Source organism: Echinops telfairi, unplaced genomic scaffold (assembly GCF_000313985.2).
Source record: "Echinops telfairi isolate 266 unplaced genomic scaffold, ASM31398v2 ScPeMD7_7410;HRSCAF=8448, whole genome shotgun sequence".
Lineage (NCBI taxonomy): Eukaryota > Metazoa > Chordata > Mammalia > Afrosoricida > Tenrecidae > Echinops > Echinops telfairi.
Window position 1 is genome coordinate 18,270,423 of NW_022111310.1, and position 25,506 is coordinate 18,295,928.

The 25,506-nt window shown below is 46.0% G+C and overlaps 1 protein-coding gene across 1 annotated transcript in view; it reads right to left on the reverse strand.

Moving 5' to 3' along the window:
• Positions 1 to 10,170: 10,170 nt before the first annotated feature.
• TNFSF8 (TNF superfamily member 8) overlaps positions 10,171 to 25,506 on the reverse strand; it is a 30,568-nt gene continuing 15,232 nt past the window's right edge. The window contains exons 3-4 of the mRNA XM_004712583.1: positions 14,228 to 14,299; positions 10,171 to 10,568 (exon numbers count right to left, since the gene is read on the reverse strand). Coding sequence (XP_004712640.1) covers positions 10,171 to 10,568; positions 14,228 to 14,299 — 470 coding nt within the window. The remainder of the gene's footprint in view (positions 10,569 to 14,227; positions 14,300 to 25,506) is intronic.

Here is a 25,506-nt window from a genome sequence, read left to right on the forward strand (position 1 = left end):
TCACCTCACAGAGACTAGGCTTTCAGGAGCGCGATGGAACGTGGAGTCTTCTCAGCTTGCTTGATTTTTAATCATACTTCTGCCCCGACAGGCAACCCCCTTCACGGATACTGCATAAAACAAAAGTGTCTCAGATGTGTGTGCCTTCCAGCTTCGTAGACATGACTCTATTTATTCGGCATACATTTTTGAGTTGGGTGAACTTTCCCATTTGACAGCTGAGGGAATTTCACCCTGCAGCTGCTATGCAGACGACCAACGTCATGGGAATCGTCTGAGCCAGGGTCCCTTCTCAAGTTCTCAATCGACTCTGGGTCTGTTCGCGCCCTCTCCTCGGCCATAGCGGAAGTCCTGCACCCCATTCAAGCCTTGGACACCATGCAAATATTTTAGCCTAGTGGACAAATCCAAGATTAACAAGTGACAGAGCTGGGCCCAAATCAATTTTCAAGCGTAGTGATGGCAACTACAAAGGAGTACTACTCCTACTATAGCGGTCTGATTGGTGATGCTCTTCCTAGTTTCTAGACCCTCACGTGTGTACAGGCAGCAGAAGAGAAGGGAGGATCCACGTGGTGAGGTCCTGATTGGGGGGGGGGGGGAGTAGGGAAGCGAATGGATTCTCAGCAATCTTCCCCACTTACCAGGAAAAGCCATTTAAACACTGTGCCTCAAAGCATAAGGCGCCTGTGAATCTTCTGTGGAGTTTCGGGAAGCTCAGCTGCAAGTCCGGCAGGGCGGCGATTCTGCATTCTAACAAACTCGCAGGGGTTGCTGGGGCAGGTGGGTCCTGGACACAATTTGAATAGCCAGGCTTTAAACCACTGAGTGTCACACTGGCTCCCAGTCTGAGGAGCTAAGAATAATCCTGATATATTCCAACCTCAGGGAGTCTAATGTAATTAGTCAGGGAAGTAGTCTGGGCATCAGGGTTTTTAGAAGGTTTTTCAGATGCTTCGAATGCACTCTAAAGTTGTTAAATGCTCTAAAATTAGTATTTGAGCATACTAAAGTATTATAAAAATGGATATCTATTCAAGGGGGTGGGGGCAGGAGCACCCTTGGGTTGGGCACAGGGTTAATATGCTTCCCTGGTCACCTAAAGGTTGGAGGTTAGAACCCACCCAGAGACATCTGGGAAAAACTAACCAACCAACCTCACTGTTGTTGAGCCCACGTCAACTTCCTGGTGACTCCGTGGGACAGGGTAGACCTGCCCCTGTAAGGCTGAGACTACAACCGTTCCTGCATTAGAAAGCCCGGTCTTTCTCCCAAAGAGTGGCTAGTGGTTCTGAATTTCAGACCTTGTGCGTCACAGCCCAACCCGTAATCACTACGCCACTAAGTCGGGAGATTGACTTCAGAAAAATCAGCCCTACCCAGCACCATGGAGCACACACGGCTCTCCTCTGACAAGCATGTGGTCAGCAGCATCGGGGTCCACTCTGATAACTGGGCCGTGGTGGGGAACCCAAAGGGCCGGAAGAAAGGTATACAGTGGATTTAGCACACCCGACTCGTAGCAGGGACTCAGCGTAGCAAGTGAAAGCTTGATTTTCCAGATTCTAGATGGCACAAGTGAATTATGCTTTTGAAAATTTCATTTTTCTTTCCTGAATGCTGAAAGCATTTCTAAGAAGAATGATTGCTTTCAATTCACATTTCCTTATTTTGTAAAGGGTATTGTTTCCTGGTGGTTTCTTTGTGCGTGTGCATGTGTGTGTGTTTTGTGTGTGTGTGTGTGTGTGTAGATCTTTTTCCTTTTTGTGGGCCTGTGTTTCCAGAAGCTTCCTCAAACTGGGCGTGGCTATGAGACTGAGTGCTAAATAAGGTTGCTTGGGTTCCTGTTTTTAGGGAGCAGCAAGGATTTAAACCATCTTATTTATTTATGAGGGCGTTTACTTTTTGGAGAGGATGTATAGAAGGAATCAGGGGTGAGCAATACATTGGACACAGTTAAGGATGGGAGAAACGTACAGGAAGAAAGCGGGAGGACACCAGAGGGGGTAGGGACGATTTGTCTGAGAAGGTAACATTTAAATGGCGAGCAGAGGACGCTAGGAAATAGCACAAGAGAGTGGAAACAGTCTTGCAGGCAGGTGGAAGAGTATCTGCAAAGACTCGGTCAGTGCAGCAGGTCCGAGGAACGGAAGAAATGCTCAATGCGATCCCAGCCTGGAGCACAAGAAGCAGGGCGGCGGTCCAGATGGAGCCAGAGAGAGGGGCAGGATCTAGGAGGAGAGGGACCTGGCTTAAACAAGTGAGAGTTGAGAAAGGCTGCATTTGTAACGATTGGAGCCTGGAACGTGAATTTAGACAAAGCAACGCTGGAAACCCAGCCCCACCGCCTATCGTTTGAGTGACGTTGAACGCGTTAACTTACCTGGTGGCTTGGAGTCTCAGTGTCCTTATCCGCCGCATCGGGGAAAGTGATAGCTACTCCACAAAGCTGTTCTGAGGGGTAGATGAGTGGGCACGTGAAAAGCGCACGCCACGTAAGAGCTTGATGAAACGCCATCGTTATTATAGACCCCGAGAATAGTGGAGAGTTATTCTTGCTGTATGAAGAGGGGATTTGTGAAGAGCGAGGCAGGAAGCAAAGGGGTGTGTTGGGAGGCGGTCAAGGCAAAGTGAATGAACCGATTAGGGCTGGAGTTAGAGAACTGGGCGAACTGGAGAGATGTTGATTAGATTGGGAATGGAAAGGAAGGGCCATGAGAGATGAAGACACTTTTTCATATTTGGAATGAAGGATGAGGGGTGAGTCTCACAAGTCAGTTTTGCACGTGCTGAGACTGGGGGTGCATCCCCCCAGGGATCAGGTGCACAGAACAGATTTTACTCTGCATTACTTAACAGGAGGGGGGGGGGATTCATTGCAGATACAAAGGGGCTTATGTAATTGTTGAGGGAACCGAAGAAACAGGGCCGTAGCAGCAAGCGCTGGAGCCAGGTTGCCATGGTAACTGCTGTCTTGTCTGTGCTTCTGCAATCAGAAAGCTGCCTGCCCTAGAACACAGCCACCACTGCTGTGGACAGGAAGCCACCAGGTCAGGAAGCTGCTAGTTCTAGAACAGAGTTGCTTCTCCTACAGACCACGGCAGCCCACTCCCCTCCCCAGTTTTGCTACTGCTATCCAGCTGGTATCTGCATACGGAAACCTCTGCAGAGCAGCTGCAGGCACACCAACACCTCCAACAGCTATGCTTATTGGCCCAACGGAACGTTCTACAATGGTGTCCATCTCAGGCTCAACTATAGCAGAGATCGTGCTGCCAGGAACAAGGGAAAGTATATTGTTGTGGGATTTCCAACTCTGGGAGTGGGGGAAGCACACTGAGAGTGCTTAACAAACTGGGAGTGTGTGACTCATTCGAGACCATCTTAAGATCAATCCAGGCAGTCACAACCAGAAATGTTGTCTTCTCAGTAACAAAGAGTAAGGGTAAGCACACTTACTCTTTACTTATCCGCGTGGTTAGCCTCCAAAGACCAGGTAGTTTGGCGAAAATTGATGTTAGGCGAAAATTTAAGAATGACTAGATCAGATCACAAATGGAGGAAGATGACATCATTATAAATTCCATGTTCTAACATTATATAACTGTCAAATGATATTGTTACCAGATTGTATCATTGCACAACTGCCAAATTGTATCCATGCCTCACTGTCAAGCTACTGATACTCATTGCTCAGCTGGTTAACCCATAGCCATAAGCACCACAGCCATATAATTGGACAGTTGTATTTGGATTGTGGATTATTTATAGCTAATTTCATAAATATAAAATGATGAATACTGAGATAGTTGATAAAGTGAGGAGTAGGTGAATTACTTAACAAAAATTTTTGTTTTAGGTGGACATGTGCTTGAGTGGGTTTGTGTGTGTACGATGTGTGTGTGTTCTTGTGCATGTGCCTGTGTGTACATGGGAGAGCATCCTTAGTTCTTGATGCAAACTGTTCTTTTTCTTTTTTTTAATTTTTATCTTTTCACTTTCTTTTTTTTTTTTTAACATTTTATTAGGGGCTCATACAACTGTTATCCCAATCCATACACACATCAATTGTGTAAAGCGCATTTGTACATCGTTTCTCAAAACATTTTCTCTCCATTTAAACCCCCGACATTAGGTCCTCATTTTCCCCCTCCCTCCCTGCTCCCCCCCTCCCGCATGAGCCCTTGATAGTTTATAAATGGGTATTTTGTGCAAACTGTTCTTTTTCATCCAGATCATAGAGAAAGAACTTTGAAGACCATTGCATAGAAGGAATAGTAAAAGTCACTGAGTTAGAAGTGAATGTTCTTAAGAGAGAACTATGGGTCAAGCCCAGTGGCTATTGAGTAAGTGGAGTTGAATTTTAGATGCAAAATTAGAGCTGGAGTTACAGAATTCACAGTCATCTGCAGAAAATGGCTTTTGAAATCACAAGAATGGATTAAGTTACCCAGAGAAACCTTGTTGTAGGAAGGGGGTTCGATCCTGAGGAGAAAAGATAGTTAAACTGGGGGAAGACATTTCTTTTTGAGGCTGTGGAGGAAAAGAAATTTCTTCTCTAAACTCAAATGTCCTTTCAAGTTGTTCATTCTCACTTGCTGCCTAGAAAGCAGACCCACGTGCTAAGGAAAGCGGTGTTTCAAACGCAAACGTCCTCACGAGGATTGGTTTTGCAGCTGCCTGGCAGAGACCTAGTGTACACCATGCTGCATTGCACACTGGCACCTTACATGGGTGCTGGAAGCACACTGGAACTCAGAACATCACACTCACTCACACACACACACATTTGTACTCACACATCACATACAAGAGGGTTACGTCAAAGAGTATTGCTATTGGGGTTTCACTTCTTAAGTGCACAGACGCAACCCAAGGAAAACATGCTTAAACATGTCTCTGTGGTCAGTGAATGGCTGCAGGCAAATTCTGTCGGTAATATGCTTATCTTAGTATTGCTTAAGCGCCTGCATAAATTATAAGCATGTACAGAGTAGAGGTGTACTTAGAATACATGGAAAGAACCATTCCAATTCCAAAGATCTAACTCCAGCTCACAAGCTGTGATCACAGAGACTAGGCACGCACCCACTCACTCACTGCCATTCGGTCCACACTGATTCCTGGTGACCCGAGGAGACAGGGCACAGCTGCCCCTGTGGGCTTCCAAGACTGTGCTTCCTTGTGGAAGTAGAAAGCCTCAGGGTTCAGATCAGCTGGTGACTTCAAACTGCCCACCGTGTAACCGCCAAGCCACCTGGGCTCCTCTAGCTCCCCCACTAGTTTACTTGTAATTTTCAGAGAGCATCTTTTGCCATATGGAACAATGACACGAGTGGGATCCGTGCAAGATGTGTTGTTGTAGCGTTATATGTAATATGCCTACTCCTCACCCATTCACTCTCTCATTTTCTGATAGTTCACACTTAAAAGGGTAGTAAAACATCCACTGTGTATTTTGCACATGAATGATGGGTGTCTGACAGTCACGAGTGTCCAGAGGTGAGGCAAGAGGAATGCTGGCTGTGAGGATTAAGGCTATGCGTCAGCTTGACTGGGCCAGGATTCTCAGTAATTGGGCTGTTGTGTTATGGTATCATGTGGTGGTTATGGAATGATGTAACTGGCAGTAATGTGATGATGCAGTCATCCTCCAATTTATGATCTGATGTGATCATCCTCCATTGTTGCATAAGACTGACTTTTTCACACCATGACCTGGACTTTGGAACTTAATCATGTGGCTACATTAGGATTACATTTAGTGAAAAATCTCAGAGCAAACGAAATGCTTATCAGTAGAAGAGTGACCAAATTGGTTTATCCAAACAATGACATTTATATGATACAGCTGTTAAGTGAATATGTTATATTTACTTGATCAGATACAGAAAAGTATATTTTAAAAAATTCAAATAAAAGAGTCAGATCACAAAACGTTATTTAATGTATAATTTATTGAAATATTAAAAGTTGCACAACATTGTGGTCTATCTTCTTATGGAGAAACAAGTACAAAAATGCTATGCACATGAAGAGAACATACAAACTTATGGTAATAAGGGTTATATGGTAATACTCTCTCTGGGCAGAGAGGAGGCACTTTGGCTTTACCTGTATTATTTTACTTGGAAAAGAAACTGAAGCAAATACAGCAAACATAATAGTTGTCAAATAAGCTAGTATAGCATGGGAAAATAATAAGTCCTGTCCTTTCCATAATTAAAAATAAATACAAGCATATATAACGTTTGCAAGGCCCAGAGCAAGAAGTTCACCTGACCCAGGTTAAATATATGGACTGTAAAACAATGATTAGACACACACACACACACACACACACACACACACACACAGAGTTAACTCAGACAACATTGCTACAAGGCTTCCAGGTCATAGATACATAGGTTTCTTTATCGAAACAAAACCTGTTTTGTTTGTGGGTGGGTGGCTGTAGACACATTCACTCGATCACATACATGTCCTATCTTGCTAGGGTGCCTCTAGGAACATGTCCAGTCAAAACAGTGGCTTCGGAGGGGCCAGTTAAATTTACAGCAGAGATTAGTTCAGAGGGTTCTAGTGATGGGTGCTTGGGATCCCAAAGGGGTATTTTGGTAGCCTTTATTGCAGCATACAGGACAGTTATAGGGCTTACAGTGAAGAACTTTTAAGAAAACTGCCAATTGCTTTAGTGAGGACATAGACCAGGGAAGGTGCACCCTCCGAGGAAGATTTTTCCATCATGCCACTGCAGGTATTCATTCTTCAAAGGTAGCAAGGGCTGTCCTATGAAAATGTGAGAAACCTCACCTCATCCCCCTCACAGCCCCGATCTTCCCCCTTCTGTTTTCTTTTGATTCCTTCCAACTCAAAGGAATTGACGAGGAATATACCATCCAAGGCCCTTGAAGACGCCCAACGTGCTGTGCAGTCATGGTGTTGATCAGAGGGCAGTGTTCTTGGGGAAAGGGTGAGAGAGAAGACAACACAGCCTTCAGATTTCTACAGACCTCGGTAGGGGGAACATGAAGAAACAGTAGCTTCATATTCTGATATTTTAAAAAATTAATAAAGGTTTTCATTACCTTGTAGCAAGACTTTTTGACTTATCCTTATACACACACACATACACACACACACAGAGGCATACTCTCAAATAAATTACACAGCAAGCTTTTCATCTTTTCTGAAAAAATGTTTTGTCACATATTTCATCACTTTCTGATAGGTAGAAATTTGAAATACCGGAACAGCACACACTGAGTCTACCTGGTGTGAGGTGGGAACCCGTGGGAGGGAGAAGTAGAGGCAGCTCTTGAATGCGCTAGACTGGTGCAATCTGAGGTTGACCCAGGACATTATAGAAAGGCTAAAGGAGGAGATGATCTGAGCAGAGTGGGACATAAGGGGATGAGTCAGGAGCCAGGGCTACTGGGTGTGTGTGTGTTCAAACCGTGGTCTACGTGCTCTTTGGATCTTTCAAGAGAAGATGCTGACTTATCTGTTCCTTGACGTTTTTGGTCCTCTAGTGCCAGAATTACTGGTGTTTTTCCATCCATGCTGGAAGGCTCCTTTCTTGTGTAAATTCTGCCCAACTTCCATCAATATTTTCCCATTTGCACCAGTTCATTTTCAACCTGTATGGGTTACTGGGCCGTTCTCTGAGCCACTGGGGGAGTCTGAGAAGAAACTGGATAGGAGAGTTCCAGAAGCTGCCAGTGGATCAGGGAGAGACCAGGTGAAGAATAAGTTAACCACACCCCGAGAACGAAAGTTATATTAAGTTTTCCAAAGCCAAGAATACATTTAGCCTATCTGGATTTGCTATTTTTTTTATTAACTCACATAACTTCTTCCTCTATGAGCTCTGCGTGGATTCTGTGTGTGTAGGGCAAAGAGTCTATGAGCTCAATTGGAGTTTGTATCAAAGAGCACTTGCTCCAGGCACCCCGGTTCTTAGTTAGGAAAAGTTCCTTATTTTCCTTGCAAAGATGGTGTCAATTACTCTGAACATCCCAGTGGCTGGTTAGCCCATCGGGACAAATAGAATTTTGGTTTCAATTTCTCAGACTGCACATTCCATAAGTGCTATTTTGTGATTATTCTATTTTACACGTTTTTGTCCGTTTTGCTACCAGATATTTTAAATGTTCTACCTGCCTTGTGTCTCCAGTTGTTGGCTGCTGGAGCATTGCCTGACAGGAGAATGAAATGAGGGATCATGAACCATACGAAAGTCAGAGCACTTTGCTCAAAGAAAGTTGGGCGACAGAGAACAGTAGAATCTTTCTGGGATTACATAGTGAGATGTTAGAAAAATCTTCTTTTGGTTATATAACCGTGCATTTTCTACACTTTTTAAAAGAGTGGATGAGTTGGTTTAAGCAGGATTCCTTTGTCCGACACAACTAGAGTCTAACTCAAATGCCAGATTCCTCTTACTTTCTAGTGTTGAGGTCCTCAAAACCAGTCAAGAAAGTTTTTTTTTTTAAACATGGGCCACCACTTAGTTTGCTGTATTCATCACCTTGTCAAATGCCTGCTGCTGCCAGAATATCTACTCACACAGAACTGTAAAGAGGCTGTGGACTTCACTGAATACTTAAGAAGAGACAAAGGAGAAAGTTCACACTGCACAATGTTCAGCAAATGCCTTAACATTTTCACCTGGGCAATTTGTATTCTTCCAAGTCCATCTCACCGATGCCCTATGACTCGGGTTTTGGATTCTCTCTTTTAAATCATTCTTTGTCTTTCTTGGAAAACCTTTCCTCCACTCCCACTCCTCTTTTTACCCCTCTCCTTTTCTTTAAAGAGCTCTGGTGGCATCGTGGCTGTTCACTGATCTGCTAACCACAAGGTCAGCAGTTCAAACCCACCAGCCTTTCAATCCCCATGGAGATTTACAGTCTTGGAAACCCACAGGGGCAGCTCGACTCTGGCCCATAGCGTCGCCCTGCATCAGAATGGACTCAAAGCAGTGAGCTTTTGGTTTTTCTTCTTGAGCAAAAGGCAAACGCCCGTAGTTTGGCGTAGCTGTTCAATGGTCTGCCTTTCTTACTGAAGCATAACCTCAGGGTCTTTCAGGTCAACTCAGAGGGCTTGCTAAGGTCTTTCTTTCAAACAATGAGGTGCTTCTCCAAAAGTGATGAAGGGTTACACAGGTTGATGTAGCCAGAGCAATCTCCAAACTACCCAAATGAAGAGCGGAGGGCACTGTGGCCCCGACATTCTCCACACTGTTTTCAGCTTTGCAGAGGCTTAGACATTGGCCAGTGAAATGGTTTTCTAAGAAATGGTGTCTAAGAACTTGATCACGTGAAGGACGGCAGCAGCTAGTCCCCGATTCAGTGACTGCATTGTCTTGGCGGTTGCAAGCTGTTGGTGTGATCACTGAATGCCCAGCCCTTTCCTGACAAGACACAAATATCGTCTGCTTTTGACTCATGGTCAATCTTCAGCGGAATGGGGTTCCCCTTGCTTAGAGGGTCCTCCACCTACACGATAAGCTTTGGGATTTTGGAGGGTGAGCATGGCGGTTCTTTTGGTGCATGGTCTTGTGTCCTGAAGTTCTGACATTTCTGCAAGGTGCCCTGAAACTTGTCTTCATATTCTGACACTACCAAAATAAAGTGCAGCTTGATGCCCCTGGTGTCAGTTTTGTATGTGTGTTGTTGGGGGGGTGCCTTGCTTTGGTTGAGGGCCTCCATAATGCTGTGTAGAACCTCAGCTCACAGGTCTGTAATGAGAAAACATGGCCTTCGGAGATGGAAGAGACATTGGAAAAGATAACCTCTTGCCACTTCGTTTTTCAGACATGGAATTTGAGTCACCAGGAGATGAAGGAAGGGCTCAGGATCATACCTTGAGTTAGTAGTCAGGCTGGGTATATATACCCAACTCTTTTGACTTGCATCTGGGGCTCTGTCCACCATATCACATTGCTTTTTGCCTTTTCTCTGAAAGATACTTCACTCAAAAGTCTTTGTAACCCTGGCGTTGTATCTCCCCCAAGAGAAAGAAGATGAAGAATACTATTTCATACTCAGTGTGGATTTAGTCTTGGTCTGAAGTTTTCTCTCTTTCTTTTTTTTGGTCTGAGTGTTTGGATGAAGCACTGTATGGTGGGGGTGGGGGTTCTCTTTTCCGATAGCCCGGGAACAGGGTTCATTTGGAATCGCTGTATAAGAAAACAGACAGCACATTCTGAAGAGGGAAGGTGTGTCTGTCCACCATTGAGTTATTGCTCACTTTGATTGAGATTGTGTTGTTGACCTGCAGGTCCTCGAGTAAGAATTGTGAGAGATTTTGGTATATCTTTTCGGTCTTTACTTGAGACTCACACACCGTCACCATGGCCATCTTTTTGCACTCCTTGTTGATGTAAATCTCCAAACGTAAGTCGACAGGATGTCCAGGGCATTGAGGCAGGTAAAATTGTAGCTGACAAATAATGAAGTATAAACCTGGAAACTGGATCACGAGATCCCCATCTTTATATTCCACTCCATTAATATTGCCATCCGGGTTCCAAGACAACTTGTTGCCATTTTTTTCCTCTGACGCTGGCAAGAGAAATATAAAAACCAGAATTATTATTACCGTTTGAACATCCCATTCTATTTTTGTATTTAATTACTTAAAAACTCAGAATTGTTGAGCAATTTTCAAAAATAGCTTAGAATGTTTTAAGTCTTTCTTTAGGGCTTCCTTTCAAGACCATATTAAAATAGTATTTTCTGCTGCTTTAGCCACCTAGGATATTTTTCATCTTACCCTTTCCAAGTTCTATTTAGTTTTCAAAACTTATGTACAAATGATTCCTTCCTTCAATACTCAACGTGGAGGTGTCTGAATGTCCATGGTATTGTAGCTCTATCTCCTGCAAAATTAAGTCTTTTCCAGCAATAATTTATCTTATTAACCTTTCTTTATAATCTCCTGGGCTATATACCTCACATGGTCTGGACTATGATGTTCATTGACCCAATTAATCAATGAGCATTTGGTGGGAAACTAATATTTGGCACTCACTGTACAAAATACTAGAGCTAAAACATTCAGTGCTTTTTCATTAATACTCAAGTGAGCTATCAAGTGGTCTAGAAGAATCTAAGGATGCTAACTTTTATAGAAAGATGCATCACTGCATCTTATAACCACAAATGATCTGATTTTTCCTTATATCCCATAATTTACCTGTCTCCTCTTCATGTAAGTTTTCCCTCTACGTTTTACTTACTTATTTTGCTGTTAAGAAGAAACACTGGCAGTTACACAGCACGTGAACAGATTCTACCTGCCGAGCTTCCTGGCATTGATTCCATCCATTGAGCTGTGCAGGTACTCTCACCCGCCCTTTCTCAGTTGGTCCTCGCTCAGGAACACAAACTCACTACCCTTTAAAACCCAAACCCCACAGATCCAGTGCCATTGAACTAATGTCATCTCATAGCAGCCCTATAGGAGAGGGCAGAACTGCCCCTGTCAGTTACTAAGACTGCAGCTCTTTACAGGAGCAGCTGTGCTTTCAGACTGCTGACCTTGTAGTTAGCAGCCCAACTTATAACCACTGTGCCACCAGGCTCCTCCCTGACCCCCCCAGGGTTCCTCTCTAATCTGTCAAATTGTTAGTTACTATTGGCAGTTTGACCTCGTATACATAGATCTTAAAAGAACATACTATTCCAGGCAGAGGGATTTCCTCCCCCCTCAACTAAGTAAGCTAAAGTGACTTGGTCTAAGGTATTAAGATTATCTCAGGGCAATAGTTTCAGGGGTTCATTCACAAGAATGAGACCACAAGAATTCAAAATTCTGTTCGGCAAAAATTCTTTTGGTTGGGATTTTTTTATGGAGTTTTGGATGAAAAAGTCCACCAATGGTTGGAGGGCATGACCCAGTTCCAGTCTCACAGCAAATGGGCAGTTAGTCACAGATTCCATACCCTCCATCTCTTTCTGACCTTCCTTCTGCCTCTGTTAATCCAGGTAGATTTGGACGAATTGTGCCTCAGATACTTACACACTTTGAAGGCATCAGACACTACGCCACAAATTAGGAAGTAGAATAGAAGCCCTAACCACATTCTTAGACCAATTAATTGGGATGTCTCATGAAACTTTGGCCCTAAACCTCCAAAGGAAGGAATGAAATTCCATGAGCTGTTTGATTGTACATAAGTAGCCTCAACAACAACTGTTGTTGCTGTATTGTTGAAAATGCGATCTATCATACACTTTTGTCAATTCAACCTTTTCCAGATATACAACTTAGCAACAGAAATCATAATACTTGGCTGTGCAACCCTGCTTATGATCAATGTGGTTTTCTTATTGGCTGAAAACCCTCTTGCCCCAACCTCCGCCCCGGTAACCACTAATGAACTTCAATCTGTAGACATTTGCCTTCTCTTGTTTATTTACCTAAGTGAAGTTATATACTGTTTGTCCTTTTGTGATTGGTTTATTTTGTTTAGCATGGCTCCAAGCTCTGTCCACACTGCAGCATGTATCAAGAATTCAGTTCTATTGGCTGAGAAGTATCCATTATGCATGCTTCTCATTTTGTTTATCCAGTCATTTGTGGATGGGCTTGCTCCCATACTCTGACTACTGTGAAGAGTGCTGTCATGAGCACTGGTGTACACATCTCTTTTTGAGTCTCTGCTTGAAAGTCTTGTGCGTATATATGTATGTAAGAGTGGAATTGCTGCGTCTTGTAGTGGGTTAGTACTGGACTGTTAACCTCAAGGTTGGTGGTTTGAACCCATCAGGTGTTCCTTGCAGAGAGATAAGGCTGTCTGCTCCTGTAAAGATTTACAGTCTCAGAAATTCTAGGCTCATCTGAACCGATGGCAGTGGGTTTGGTGGTTCTGGCTTTAGTTTGGGTGGAGACTGTTTGAAGTTTTATAGTCTTTCTTTCTTTCAAGAGGCCACCAGGCATAACTGTAGGTCCCTCACATACACTTAAGGGAAGGGCTTTTGCCATCAGTGATTTACAGAAAACCAGAGAACCAGCAAACCGCGTGAGCTGTGTTTGGGTCAGTAACCAAGTTTCTTGGATACACAATGAGTGAGCATCAACCCTCAGTGGTCAGGATCTTTCGAGAACTGACAAGCTACTGGGTTTGTCTTCATTGGATCCGTGCTTTCCCTTTAAACCCCGATACAATTCAATGGACCAGGGAGAGGAAATCGAAATGCAAAGTGAAACATTTTAAATGAAACGCAATGCTAATCAGAGAATCTTGGCCATCGGTCCCCCATGTCTCAATCTTTTGCAGTATAAATACCTCTTCTGTTCTGTTTGTAGGGGCTTCTTACCTGGGGCATGTGGCAATATGCAAAGAAGTGCCCGCCAGCATGTTCATTCAGCTGTTCATCTGGGAGACAAAGCCATTTTGTGGGTCCATTGTGGCTAACTCCACAGAGGCAGAGATTAAGAGCCTGCTTCCTGACTCCTATTGACCCTGTAGGACACAGTAGAACTGTTCCTTTGGATTGCCAAGACTGTAAATTTTTATGGGGAGAGAAAGCCTTGTCTTTCTCCTGAGGAGTGAGTGCTTCATGGTATTGAATTGTTGACTTTGTGATTAGCAGCCCAACCTATAACCCATCGCGCCACCAGAGTAGAATCAGTGAGATGGTAATGAGTTTTCCCTTGCATTAAGAGAAGTCCTTGACTCTGATGGGAGGCTGCCTAGAGTGGGGTGATGGTGCTGCTAGCAATGGCAGCCGCCTAAAGGCAAATGGCCAACCCCGCTGCTGTGGGGTTGATCCTGGTGCAGAATGACCCGCTATAGGGTTTCCTAGACCATAAAACTTTCTAGAGGAGTGTCTGGTGGGTTTGAATGGCCAACCTTGTGGGTACAAGCAGTCCAATGCCTAATCATAGCACCGGCAGGACTCTTTAGGGGGTAGCCAGATGGGATGAAAATAGGAGGAGGGGCCAGGTGGTTACATAAATGATTGGAAGGGACCAAGGAAGTCAGAGCCCTCTCATGTTGGAGTTAACCCTTTAACCCTAAGGTATTCACATGCAAATCACACACACACACACACACACACACACACACACACACACACCCCTTATGCAAGAAAACCAAAATTCGATGATGGGCCTCTATGTGGAAGCCCATGCCCCCTTGGTTCAGGAGTTGTGGAAAGGCCAAAAGAAATGGTACTTATATGGTCTTCGGTCTCTGGATTCAGTTGGCACTGACCTTGGAGATAGGCCCATGATTTCTTGAATGAAGTGTTCTTCAGGATACTGAAGATGTTCTCTGAGCCATTTTCTAAGAATAAGAGATCACAGTTAAACGTCTTTGTTGTACAGGGAGCTAGAGCTACCAGATGGCTTCCCATGCCCTTGGAAGGAGAGAAGTATCCTTCCGTTTCTTTGATGTTCATTCTGCCACCCACGACCTTCAGCTTTTCTACCCTTGATTGCTTATATTTGGGGGCTTGAGATAAAATGTTGGGGATCAGGGAAGGAAATGAATTTCTAAATTATGCTGGGTGCCAACCTTTCCTGTCACTTTGTATACTTAATTTCACTTCCTCTTCACAGCAGGGGCAGTATCAAGACCACTTTACAGATGGAAAGAGACTGAGCACCAGAGAGGGGGATGCAAATTATTTCATGCCACTCAGCAAGGCAGTTGTAGCCAGATAGTTAGTGATAGCAATTATTCTTGTCCTTTCTTGAAAACCTAGTGTCCATGAGACACTAGTCTGAGCACTTTTTCATATAAGACTAATCCGGTTCTCAGAATAATCCCACAAGGGAGTGGGCCGTCGTTTCTGATGTCTGCACTGTAGACAGAGGATAGGCTTGAAGCGTTGGGATGAGTGCCCATGTCTCCTGGTTCCAGGTCCCAGGTTTCCTTCACTAGATTCTTCTCCTAGACGATAGCGATGAAGCTGTCCTTGTGTTCAATTTTAAGAGGATTGAGGCTCTTAGCAGGAGGTCTGCTACCTGGATCTTCTTTGGCAGAGGCAAAGGCATGCTTATGTCCCCATGGCATTTAGGAAATAAAGCTTCCTTCAATATATTTGTGAGTGACTAAGGCTTAGTCTTTTACTATGGCAGACACTGTTGATGCAAAGGGCCACACGATTCATTTCCAAAATTAACTCAGGGATGTAACCGATACTGGGTCCACCTTTCCTCTTCTCTCTCCCAAACGAAGAGGCTCTAACCTGACCCTGACATCTTGTCAGTGACGGCAGCAGAGATGGCCACTCATCCCATCCGTCAGAGACCAGACCCATGTCCAATTGAAGCAGCCACGCCTGGTGGGGCAGTTACCAACTTGAGGACGTTGGAGTGATAATCCTTGGGTTCAGAACCTTTCCCAAAACCCTCTCTGTCAGGCCTGAGAGAGTCCTGACCAACCTTCCTCACAGTTCTAGAGAGTGGGGAACTGGAAGTGGGGGGTCAGACTTGGGAGAGTTGAAAGACAGTAAAGACTTCCCTCTGCTGTCTGAACATGGGTACTGCTAGCAACACTCCCAAGAGAAGTGGGGGGTGGGCAGAGGGTTTCCATGTCTGTGCCCTCCATACATAGACTGTTGTCCAAAGTTTCTCTTGGGAATGAGGGTTGCAGGGCCAGGTGCTACTGCCTTCTGCGATCCTATCTATCACGGTTAGTCTACTTTCAATTTTCTTAGGCTATAAAAACAACAATGCATTGCGATCCATTCGATTCCAACACATAGCAACCCTATAGGGCAGCAGAAACGTTCCCTATGGTTTTCCAAGGCTCTAAAGTCTTTATGGGAGCAGAAAGCCTCCTCTTTATCCCAAGGAGTGGGTGCCGGTGGTTTCAAACTGCCTGTCTTCCGGGTTAGCAGCCCAATGAAGAGCACGTGATGCCCTCAGGCCTCCTCGGGCCCCATCATCGCCAGTTATTTCATGAACACTGATCTAGGTTGCTATGAGTTGATGTGCACTCGATGGCAGGGAGTTTAACTTAGATGTTGCTGTGAAGGTATTTTGAAGATTAATTTAAAACTATAATAATTTCTAGTTGAAGTGAAGACGATTACCCAGGAAAACATGGGGGGGTCTGATCCAATCAGCTGAAGGCCTTAAGAGCAAAAAATAATTTTCTAGAGAAGAAGAACTTCTGCCTTTGGACTGCAGCATCAACCCTGCCTGAGTTCCCAACCTGCCAGCATGCCCCACAAATTTCAGACTTACCAGCTGTCTCAACCCAGTGGGCCTATTCTTTAAGTTCAAACTTAGCCACCCACATTCTCTCTCGCCATTGCTTGTCTACGGTATCATTCTTATGCCAACTCCCAAAGACAAATATAAATGGGACTTAGAAAGATACCTATAATAAAAGGAAGTAACAATTAAAATGAAAAAAATTAAACAAAACAAACAAACAATAAGCAAAACCAAAAGAGGCATTTTGACCTCTGTTAGAACGGACTTATAAAAAGGATTGTGGGAAAGGAACTCTATCACAATCCAGGCACTTCCTGTAGGAGAGGGTTTCAAAAACTTTGCGAAAGATGGGATTAAAAGATAATGTTGTTTTCTCAAACATCCTGAAGCCCTCTTGTGTGCATGTGTGTTTAATACATACACACACCCCTCTGAGGGCATAATGGGTTCGTGTTTGACTGCCAACCTGAAGGGTGATTGTTTAAACCCACCCGGAGACTCTGCAGAAGAGAAGACTTAGAGCTCTGCCTCTGTTAAGATGAGCCAAGGAAATCCTATGGAACTAGTCTGCTCTCTAACACAAAGGAATGGAGTTGCCATTGATCAGAATTGACTCCACAGCAGCTAACAACAATCGCTCTCTCTTTTTCTCTATGTGTATATGTGCACGCACATGCGCGTGCACACACACCTGTACACACACACACACACACCTCCTTCTGGTTCTGTTTCTCTGGAGAACCCTGACTGGCCAGCATCCCTGACTCATCCTCTGACCATCATTTTTTTTGTCCTGTCCACAGCACCCTCTTGGGCTGTAGCGCACCCCTGGGGACTATTGATTTTCCTAGTGAAGTGTGACAATCATTAGAGAGTTCTTCTACCCCAGTCCCTTCTTCTGGACTCTTCTCCTGGGGTTTCATATCCGAAGGCGCTACAGCATGCAGATTTGACTCCAACTCTTCCCTCCTTGGGGTCCCTTTCTAACTCATCTTTTCCTGCAGGGTCAGGTCCAAGTTCACAAGCAGTGCACTCATATACCTATAGCTACGGACTCCTGTTGACCTCTCCAGTCTCATCCCTCATTCCCTTGTGGTCCTTGCTCTATGGTGCAGGGGTGGTGATAAGGATAATGAGAGCAGTAGTATAGTACTGTAGAAACAAACTATCGTAATCACAATAATAGCCCCCGATTATTGAATGCCGGCTATTTTCTAGGTACCCACAGCACCTAAGCGCGTAAGAACTCTGGAGGTGCGGTGGGGCTGCTAACCAAAAGGTCAGAAGTTTGAACCCACCGGCTACTGCCTGGGAGAAAGCTGAGGCAGTCTGTTCCTATCAAGATGAACAACCTCGGTGGTATTATCTGCTCTATCTATCCTACAAGGTTATTGTGAGTCAGAATCAACTTGATGACCGTGGGGGGTGGGGTGGGGGGGCGCTAAGCACCTAGCATGCATTATTTCCCTCCATTCTTAGAGCCACCACAGAAGAGGTAGTACAATGATTTCTGTCTTGCATGCCACGCACCCGAAGCATTCAAAGGTTAAGTGACTTGTTGGCATTCACACAGCCGCTCAGTGGTGGAGTGGAGACTCAGATCTGAGCCATCTGACTCTAAGGCCCCATTAGAGTTTTGACCACTCTTTTTGGAGTTTGGAGGCTTTCAGTGTCCCCAAACACACTGTGCTGACTTGTCATTCCTCCTTAGCACCTGCTGCTCCCACTGCCTGAAATTCCCCTATCACCTGGCAGTTTGTTATCTGCCTTGAGAGGGCTTTTCTGACCCTTCGTTATTGACCTCTCCATTAGAGTCTGAACGCTCAGGCTGAAGACCACTATGTAAACGAGCCCATTGCCAGGGGGAGAAAGATGGGGCTTTCTACTCCCATGAGGCATTACTATCTTGGAAACCCACAGGGGCAGTTCTACCTTGTCCTGCAGGGTTGCTACGAGTCGGCATCGACTTGAGGGCAGTGAGGGATTCTCCAGCTTTAGTCTAGAAGGTTCTGTCTGCTTGTTGCTTGACCCATCTAGTCTGTCTTTTTTATCTTCCTCTGTGGATGTTCCCCAAAGTCACTGCTAGTGAGGCAATTCTGGCGCACAGTGACCCTATGGGACAGAGCAGAGCTGGTGTCGTGTGTTTCTGAGACTGTTTCTCTGTGTGGGAGTAGAAAGCCTGTGGATATTATGGAAGAATACGTGGAACAAATGAGGTGCATGGGGCTGCCTGGCTAGGGTCCCCTCAGGGCTGGAATAACAAAGGCCCCCATTCTCAGATTGATTTGCAAGATAGTTAAGATGCCAAGAGAAGACATTTGCCCTGGGCTGAGGCTGGCCCACCTTACAGAGACCAGGCTCTTTGGTCAGAGGCTCCCCCCCCCCTGCACTGGTGGCGGGACCTAAGAAGCAAACTTCGATAAACAGGAGGCAGTCTCAGGACAAGCCCGGGCTTGTTGCCTCTCGCACATTCAGGTCTTTGCAATTTCTTCCCCCTTTGGTCTTTACATGTTTAGTGGGCTGACCTCAGTTGTAATTCTGAGAAATGTAAGGATGGAAAAAAACAAAACAAAACAAAAAAAACACACCCTACCTATTTTGAAGCACTTGCGTTTCCTGAAGTCAAATGGCAAGGTATATTTCAGTTTTCTGAAAGAATCTTTTCAGATGGGTTCAAGCTGAAGGCGAAACAGGAGTGCCCTTGTGAAAGGGCGTATCAGTGTCCTTTCACTTAGACACAGCCGTCACCACAGAGACCAGGCTGCCGGCTCTGTGGGGCCCACGCACGAAGGAACTGTGTGGTGGTGCAGGAACTGAGCTGTGCTACTGACCAACACTTTTCTCATCCCCCTTTCTGGGAAGAGGCGATGGAAAGGCCTTAACTCAGGGCACTCAGATCACGTGGTAAGCCCACAGAGAGCTGGCAGCTTCAATACGATCCTGCCAGTCAGCACTGTTCAAAGAGGAGGGTTAGGAGCCAGACAAGCATTTCCTGGGCTGTTAGTGAAAGGGCCTACATCTCGTTCTCATCCTGAGAGTCCATGCCATGACTTTCCTTTCTCAGGAAGAAGTGACTGAAAAATTGGGGTTATTACGTGGATTTGGAATCCTGTAATGTCCCGGGAATGTTGACTGCTGGGGCTATGGAGAGCAAAGTATAGTCTTTCCTGACTTATTTTCCTGCTGAATGTGATCCGGGGATTAAAGAAGCTTAGTTTGAAGAATAGAACATTTGGCTGGAAGAAAATAATTGCAAATAGCGGCTGAGTTCATTGCTTGGGAGTTAGAATCCTACAACCCTCTCTTTCTGGGGTTCAATGTCCTTTCTTACAGGAAGAGCAGTGTAGCCTTGATGATCTAGCAGGGTCCTTCTAGTTTATTCTAGAAGGGCTTGTAATAAGGGAGAAGTTAGCTACAATCCAACTGCCTACCTTTGTGGGCAAATTGGCCCCCACCCCCACCCCCCATAGAAGACTGCAGCTTCACATCTAGAGATTTCCAGATAGAACAGAACAGTTTACTCTGGTTCAGGAGCAGCCTGCTTCTGGAAGGATTCCCAAGGTTCATAGAATTGGAACTTCTTTGAGAGATCATTTTTGTACAGGTTTCTTAAACACATAACAGATATCCTACTCAATGGGCCCCATTGGCACATTTGACCTAGACCAAGGTCGTGCATGCAGGAAGTTACTGATGGAGGTAGGACTTCTTACTGCTTCATGGGCACATTCCGTCTTTGATACAACTCAAGCCCTTTCGAAATTCCTTGAGCACTACATTTTCAGAGGAGTTGTATTTGAAAATCGTCTTCCCAAGTTTGGGCCTCTTTTAGAAGGATCTCCTTTCTTTTAGGGTCATGGCTGGTGCAGTCTCTGACTTAAAAGAGATACTTGGAAAATTGCAGCTCCTTTTTCCTGTACTCCTCTTTTCCTTGTTAGAAATGGCATATCTAAGCAATCCCTCTAAGCAAAGTGATCTGACTGATGAAATGCTCATTTAAACAAAGCTTGTGGCATTGGTTGGAGGCTTGGAAGTGTCCCAATTATGTACTTAAATGGTTGAGGCCATTTGATCCTGACAGGAAAGCATGCAGAATCCTCCTTCCATCTATTGAAAACATTTTAATCTTTCTAAGGAGAGGATTATTAGAATGACTGTATCTGCCATCTCCTAATTTCTTAACTCCATCCTTCGGGTAGAATATCTAATTGTCTCAACAGTGATCTCTTGGGGAGAGTCTCATCATTCTCTGTAGAATTTGGGATGGAAGTGGAGCCCTTAACTTTAAGGGTCATTTCCCATGGTTTCAACTTGACCATTCTATGATGCCACTGGGTCAATTAGTGATGGCGACACAAACACTATAGGATGGGTCAATTGTCCATCAAAGGGCAATCAAGTGACTGTCGGTTTACAAAAATCTTTCAGGAAATACCACTGCAGTATGAGCACATCCAACTGGAGATCAATTTGGGATTCATGTCACTCTTCTGAAGGTTTTTTTGGATTTGGAGCATCTTTTCAATACAAAACTACAGATGTATAAACAAGAAGTCCATTGGACTATACAGATGCTGGCTTAGAATTCATTCAAACCACGTGCTAGTTGAACGGACATCATTGGGGTGTTTGAGAGCAGTTTTACAGCTGAAAAAGGAAGAGCAAGTCTGGGTAATCTGGTCAACCCCGCTAACACTTTAAACGACTCACTGAAAACACTTCCTAGTCTTCTAGAGACGGGGTTGGCGGCACCTTTAGAAAGTGAGGTCTGGGAATCAGACCGGCTCGTGTTCAAATTGCATCTCTGCAACGTGGTCTTGAACAAGTCACTCGGCCTTTTTGAGTTGTGCTTCCCCCCTTTTCAGAAGTGGAAATAATGTCTCTTGATGAGGCGCTGGGAGAACTAAGTGAAATAATGGGCAGAAATGAGCCTGGTCTTGATCACCTAACATTGGCTGAATCATGGTTGGCTCCTATTCCCTGCCCTAGGGCTCATCCTCCTGGGATTAGGAATGCAGGCCAACTCACGTGGAGTCCAGCAAGCTTGAATGAATGGAACCCGACTTGCAGAATAGGCCATTTCCCTTCCCTTCTCTCCTCTCCTCCTCCTTCTTGTTCTCCTTCTTGTTCTTGTTCCTCTTTCTCTCTCTCTCTCTCTCTCTCTCTCCTCCCCCCCCCCCCACTCTCTCTCTCTTCCCCTACAGTATTTGAAAGGCGGAGAACTCTGCAAACACCTCTGGCCTCAGACACGTGTGAGCGGGTGCGGTAGAGCCAAATGTACCATTTCACCCACTCTCAGCGATCCAAAGATATTGCTTCCATTTCCTTTCCTCCCATCTTTCACCCTTCTCTCTCCGCTCTGTGGCAGAGGTGAGGAGACAGGCTGTAGGTGGCCTTAGCACGCTGGATGCTTCCCCATGATCCTACCTCACTCTATTCCTGAGAGGCCTCGTTTCTAATTTCTGTCCTACAGAGTTCCTGTGTTGTGCTAGCTCTGCTGTAAGAGAAAGACGAGTGTGGTTGTGGGTCTTGAGTGACGTAAGCAGCGGTGGTCAGGCAACCGCTGAAGAGTCAGCTACAACCCAAAGGTCCAGCCTACCAGCAGCTCCATGGGAGAAAGACGGGCAGTTTGCTTTAGTCAAGATTTACAGCCTCGAAACTCAGTGGGGCCGTTCACTCCATCTATAGGGTTGTGATGAGTGGGAATCAGCTAGGTGTCAGTGGGTTTCCAATGGCGTGTGTTTAAAGTAAATGGAGCAGCAAGGAGGCCTGAACTCGGGGCAGAGCAGATGTACCCACCGAGCAGGAGCACTCCCCTCATTGTGACAACACAGGCCAACCCCCCTGGGGAACTGGGCCATCTAAATCTAAACCAATCCACTGGATAGGAGTGAGGTCTTTCAGTCTTCATTCTTTCTAGGGAAGTGAAGAGAGGGCCTGCTGCTCTCCTCTATGCCCCTTCTGCCTTAAGTATGGTGCGTGGTGGGCCTTGGACCACGTAGACTAACGCCTTCTAGAATCAGGAGAGCTGGGCACTGGTGAGGATCCAGCCTCTTTAGCATCTCTGCCTTCAGTGGCAGCTTCTGTTGTTTCTATGGGGGGAGGTTCGCTAGGTCAACCTCCCTTGGTTTCTTTTGATGGTCACTTTTTCTTCTTAAGCAGAAGGAGGGGAGGTATTAAAATACCTTGTCAAGCGATGCAGGATTCTAAAATATTGGAACAGAAAACTTGCTGATGAATCCCAAATGATTCATTTGATCCATGGAATGTTGTGCCCATGACTACACCTATGGCAGGGATAGGTTACCCATCCGGCTGGCCTCCACTCCACCCTTCCTTGCAAGTTAAAGGAAGCCCAAGACTCTGACAGAGAAAGCATCTTACGTCAAATCCCCAAGGGCCACTACTGGAATGTACCCAAACCCATTGCCATTGAGTGGATTTCTACTCCTAGGGATATTATAGGGCAGAGTAGAAGTGCCCCCTAGGGTTTCCAAGACTTCACATCTTTAAAGGGGGACAGAAAGTCTCATCTCTCTCCTTTGGAGCTGCTGGTGGGTTGGAAAAGCTATCTGTGCTTCACAGCCCAATGTGTAGCCAACGACACCATCATGGCTCCGACGGAAGGTAGGTGAGATTCAATTTAGAATCCAGGTCTCTGCTTTTGGGCTGCATCTTCACATGGAGTCTGAATCCAGTGGGGGCCAGGAGGTGGTGAGGGAGCATGCTGGCAGGGTTGTTAGGACCCCTGGGTGGTCTGGGAGGGCCTGGAGAGTGAGGGCAGTGGTGGTTCAGTGGAAGGATTTCCCCCTTTTCTGGGGGAGACTTGGGTTTGATCCTCAGCCAGTACACCCCACCCACAGCCACCACCTGCATGTCCATGGAGGTGGACAGTATTGCTATGCTGTTGAACAGGGTTCACAGAAGCTGCCAGACTAAGAACGGCCTGATCATCTACTTCCCAAACTCAACCAATGAAAACCCTAAATATGAATCCCCACAGTCCAGTCATTTCACACACATGGTTACCTTCAATCAGAGACTGGCTCAAAGGCAGCCAACAGACAACAAGGGCCTTTAGAAATCCCACACAGCACTTCAAGGGAAGACGGAAACCTCTTCTCCTGGCCGGTAGTGGGGAAGAAAGCATCCAAGTCACGTAACACTGGCTGTGAAGCTTAGGCTTAAACCTAGCCTCTAGATCCTGGACCCAGGGCCCCCTTTGGCTCTACCACTTCATCTCATATACAAACCCACAGGTGTGGTCACCCGGATGGCCCTGTGTGCCAGAACTTGAGAACCGAGTCCACTGAAGGGTCATGAAAGCAAACAGCTGGGGGAGCAGGTGCAGAGGAAGCCCTAGCGGGTGGGAACAGTGCTTAGATGTGGAGAGCTGGCTGGTAGGGGCACTACAACAAAGCGTAATACGTTTCCCTCAATGTCTGACCCAGCTAAGCACTGGGGCGGCCAAGGAGATTAGCCTGAATTTGAGGTCTTGCCTCACTTCTTACTTACTGGGAAATCTTAGGCAAGTTAGTAAACTCTTCAGTGCCTGCCCTCTCTCCTTTATCTATAACGTGTGGCTGGCACCCCTCCCTCCATAGAGAGCTGTTGTGAGGACCGAATGAACGAACCGTAAAGCCCTCAGCACCTCGTGCACGTCCCATTGATGTTATTTATTGTCCCTCGGCCAAATGCTCAGACAAACTAACAAACAACAAACAACTCCACTCCCGATCCTGACTCGGAGTAACCCGATATCGACTTCAGAGACTGCCAATCTTGACAAGCGCAGGCAGCCCCAGCCTTCTCCCGCGGAGGGGCTGGTGGGTTCCACAGGCGGCCTGGGTGGTGAGCAGCCTGAAGCCTAACCCACGGCACGACCGGGGCCCCTTCGTGAGGGTAAAAGGAAAGCCTTTTGAAAAGTTGACTCAAGCGTTCTTTTCCTGGTCATCAGGATGGTCATCTGGTTGGTAGGACCATTGTGGTATTAACAGGGACGAGACAAAGGAACCAACCTTGTTCTGCCAAATGCAACCAGCCTGATCTGAGTTTCTGCAGAATCTAATGGCAGGCTGGGCTACGGGGAAAGGCGTTATCAGCCTGCACGTCAGTGGAGTGGGCACCAGCGGGCCCTCTGGCTGGTAAGGGGCGGCTTGTATTCCCACTGGGAAATCCCTTCATCACTGAAAGGCTGGGATTTTTGTGGTTCCCTGGCAGATGAGGGTCACCCTGTGTTAAGTTGCTTTGGTGGGTGTGCGTGGCCCTGTCTCCTGGGGCGTTCTGCTAATAGGCAGAAGATGTCTGCGTGCCAGTGGCAGAGGGCTCCCTGGAAGGTCTCTGGCTTCCCATCTGACCCTCCCCGGTGAGAGCAGACAGGCTAACCCTGCAACCCTCTCTCCTACTTGTCTGCGAGATGACCCTTCTCCACTCTGTAGGCCCGGAATGACTTTTCCAAAAGAGCCAGCTGGCTGCTGCGTTAGACGGACTTGCTAGGGCGTGAGGCTCGGGTTTCATGTTTGTTCAGGACTGCCATTGAGCTTTTCCCTCTCTATCTTCACAGATTGAATGCCAGAAAGAGAGTATTATAAGATGTCAAGGCTGGAAGGGGGGTTCCCGTTCTTTCCCCACATTGCTGCATATTAGAGATGTGGCCTAGAAAGGAGAAAAGACTTGTCCACAGAGACACAGCCTGGTGAGGCTGAGGTCAGCTCTGGAACCAGGTCTTGTTCGAAGCAATTATTGTTTCCACTTCGCCTGTCCGGTAGACCTGCTGGTCTGCAGTTTATTGAGCTGAGAGAAAGGCAGCCTTGCATCGAACAAGAGAGAGTCAGTGGCGCAGACGGGCCATGGGTTTCTCATGGCCGACACCTTTCATGCCAGTAGCCCTGCTACTGCTCTGCCACCGACTCCTTGGCTGCCTTGTGGCCAGGCATCTTAATTCCTTGGGTCTTAGCTCTGCATCAGCAAATAACAATGAAAAAGGCAAGTTCACAGTTATGAAGCGGATTCCAAGTCATAGTTACCTTAAAGGACAGAGCTGAACCACCCCTGTGGGTTTATGCACAACCTACAATGCACCAGGGCGCCTGCAAATAGGAACATTCATTCCCAAATTACCCTCTAATGCAGCAGTTCTCAACCTGTGGGTAGCAAAATGACAGTGATGAAGTAGCAATGAAAATAATGTTATGGTTGGGGGGTCACCACAACATGAAAGGGCCGCGGCATGAGGAAGGTTGAGAACCACCGCTCCCATGGCATTGAAGCTAAGAACCACCGCTCCCATGGCATTGAAGCTAAGAACCACCGCTCCCATGGCAT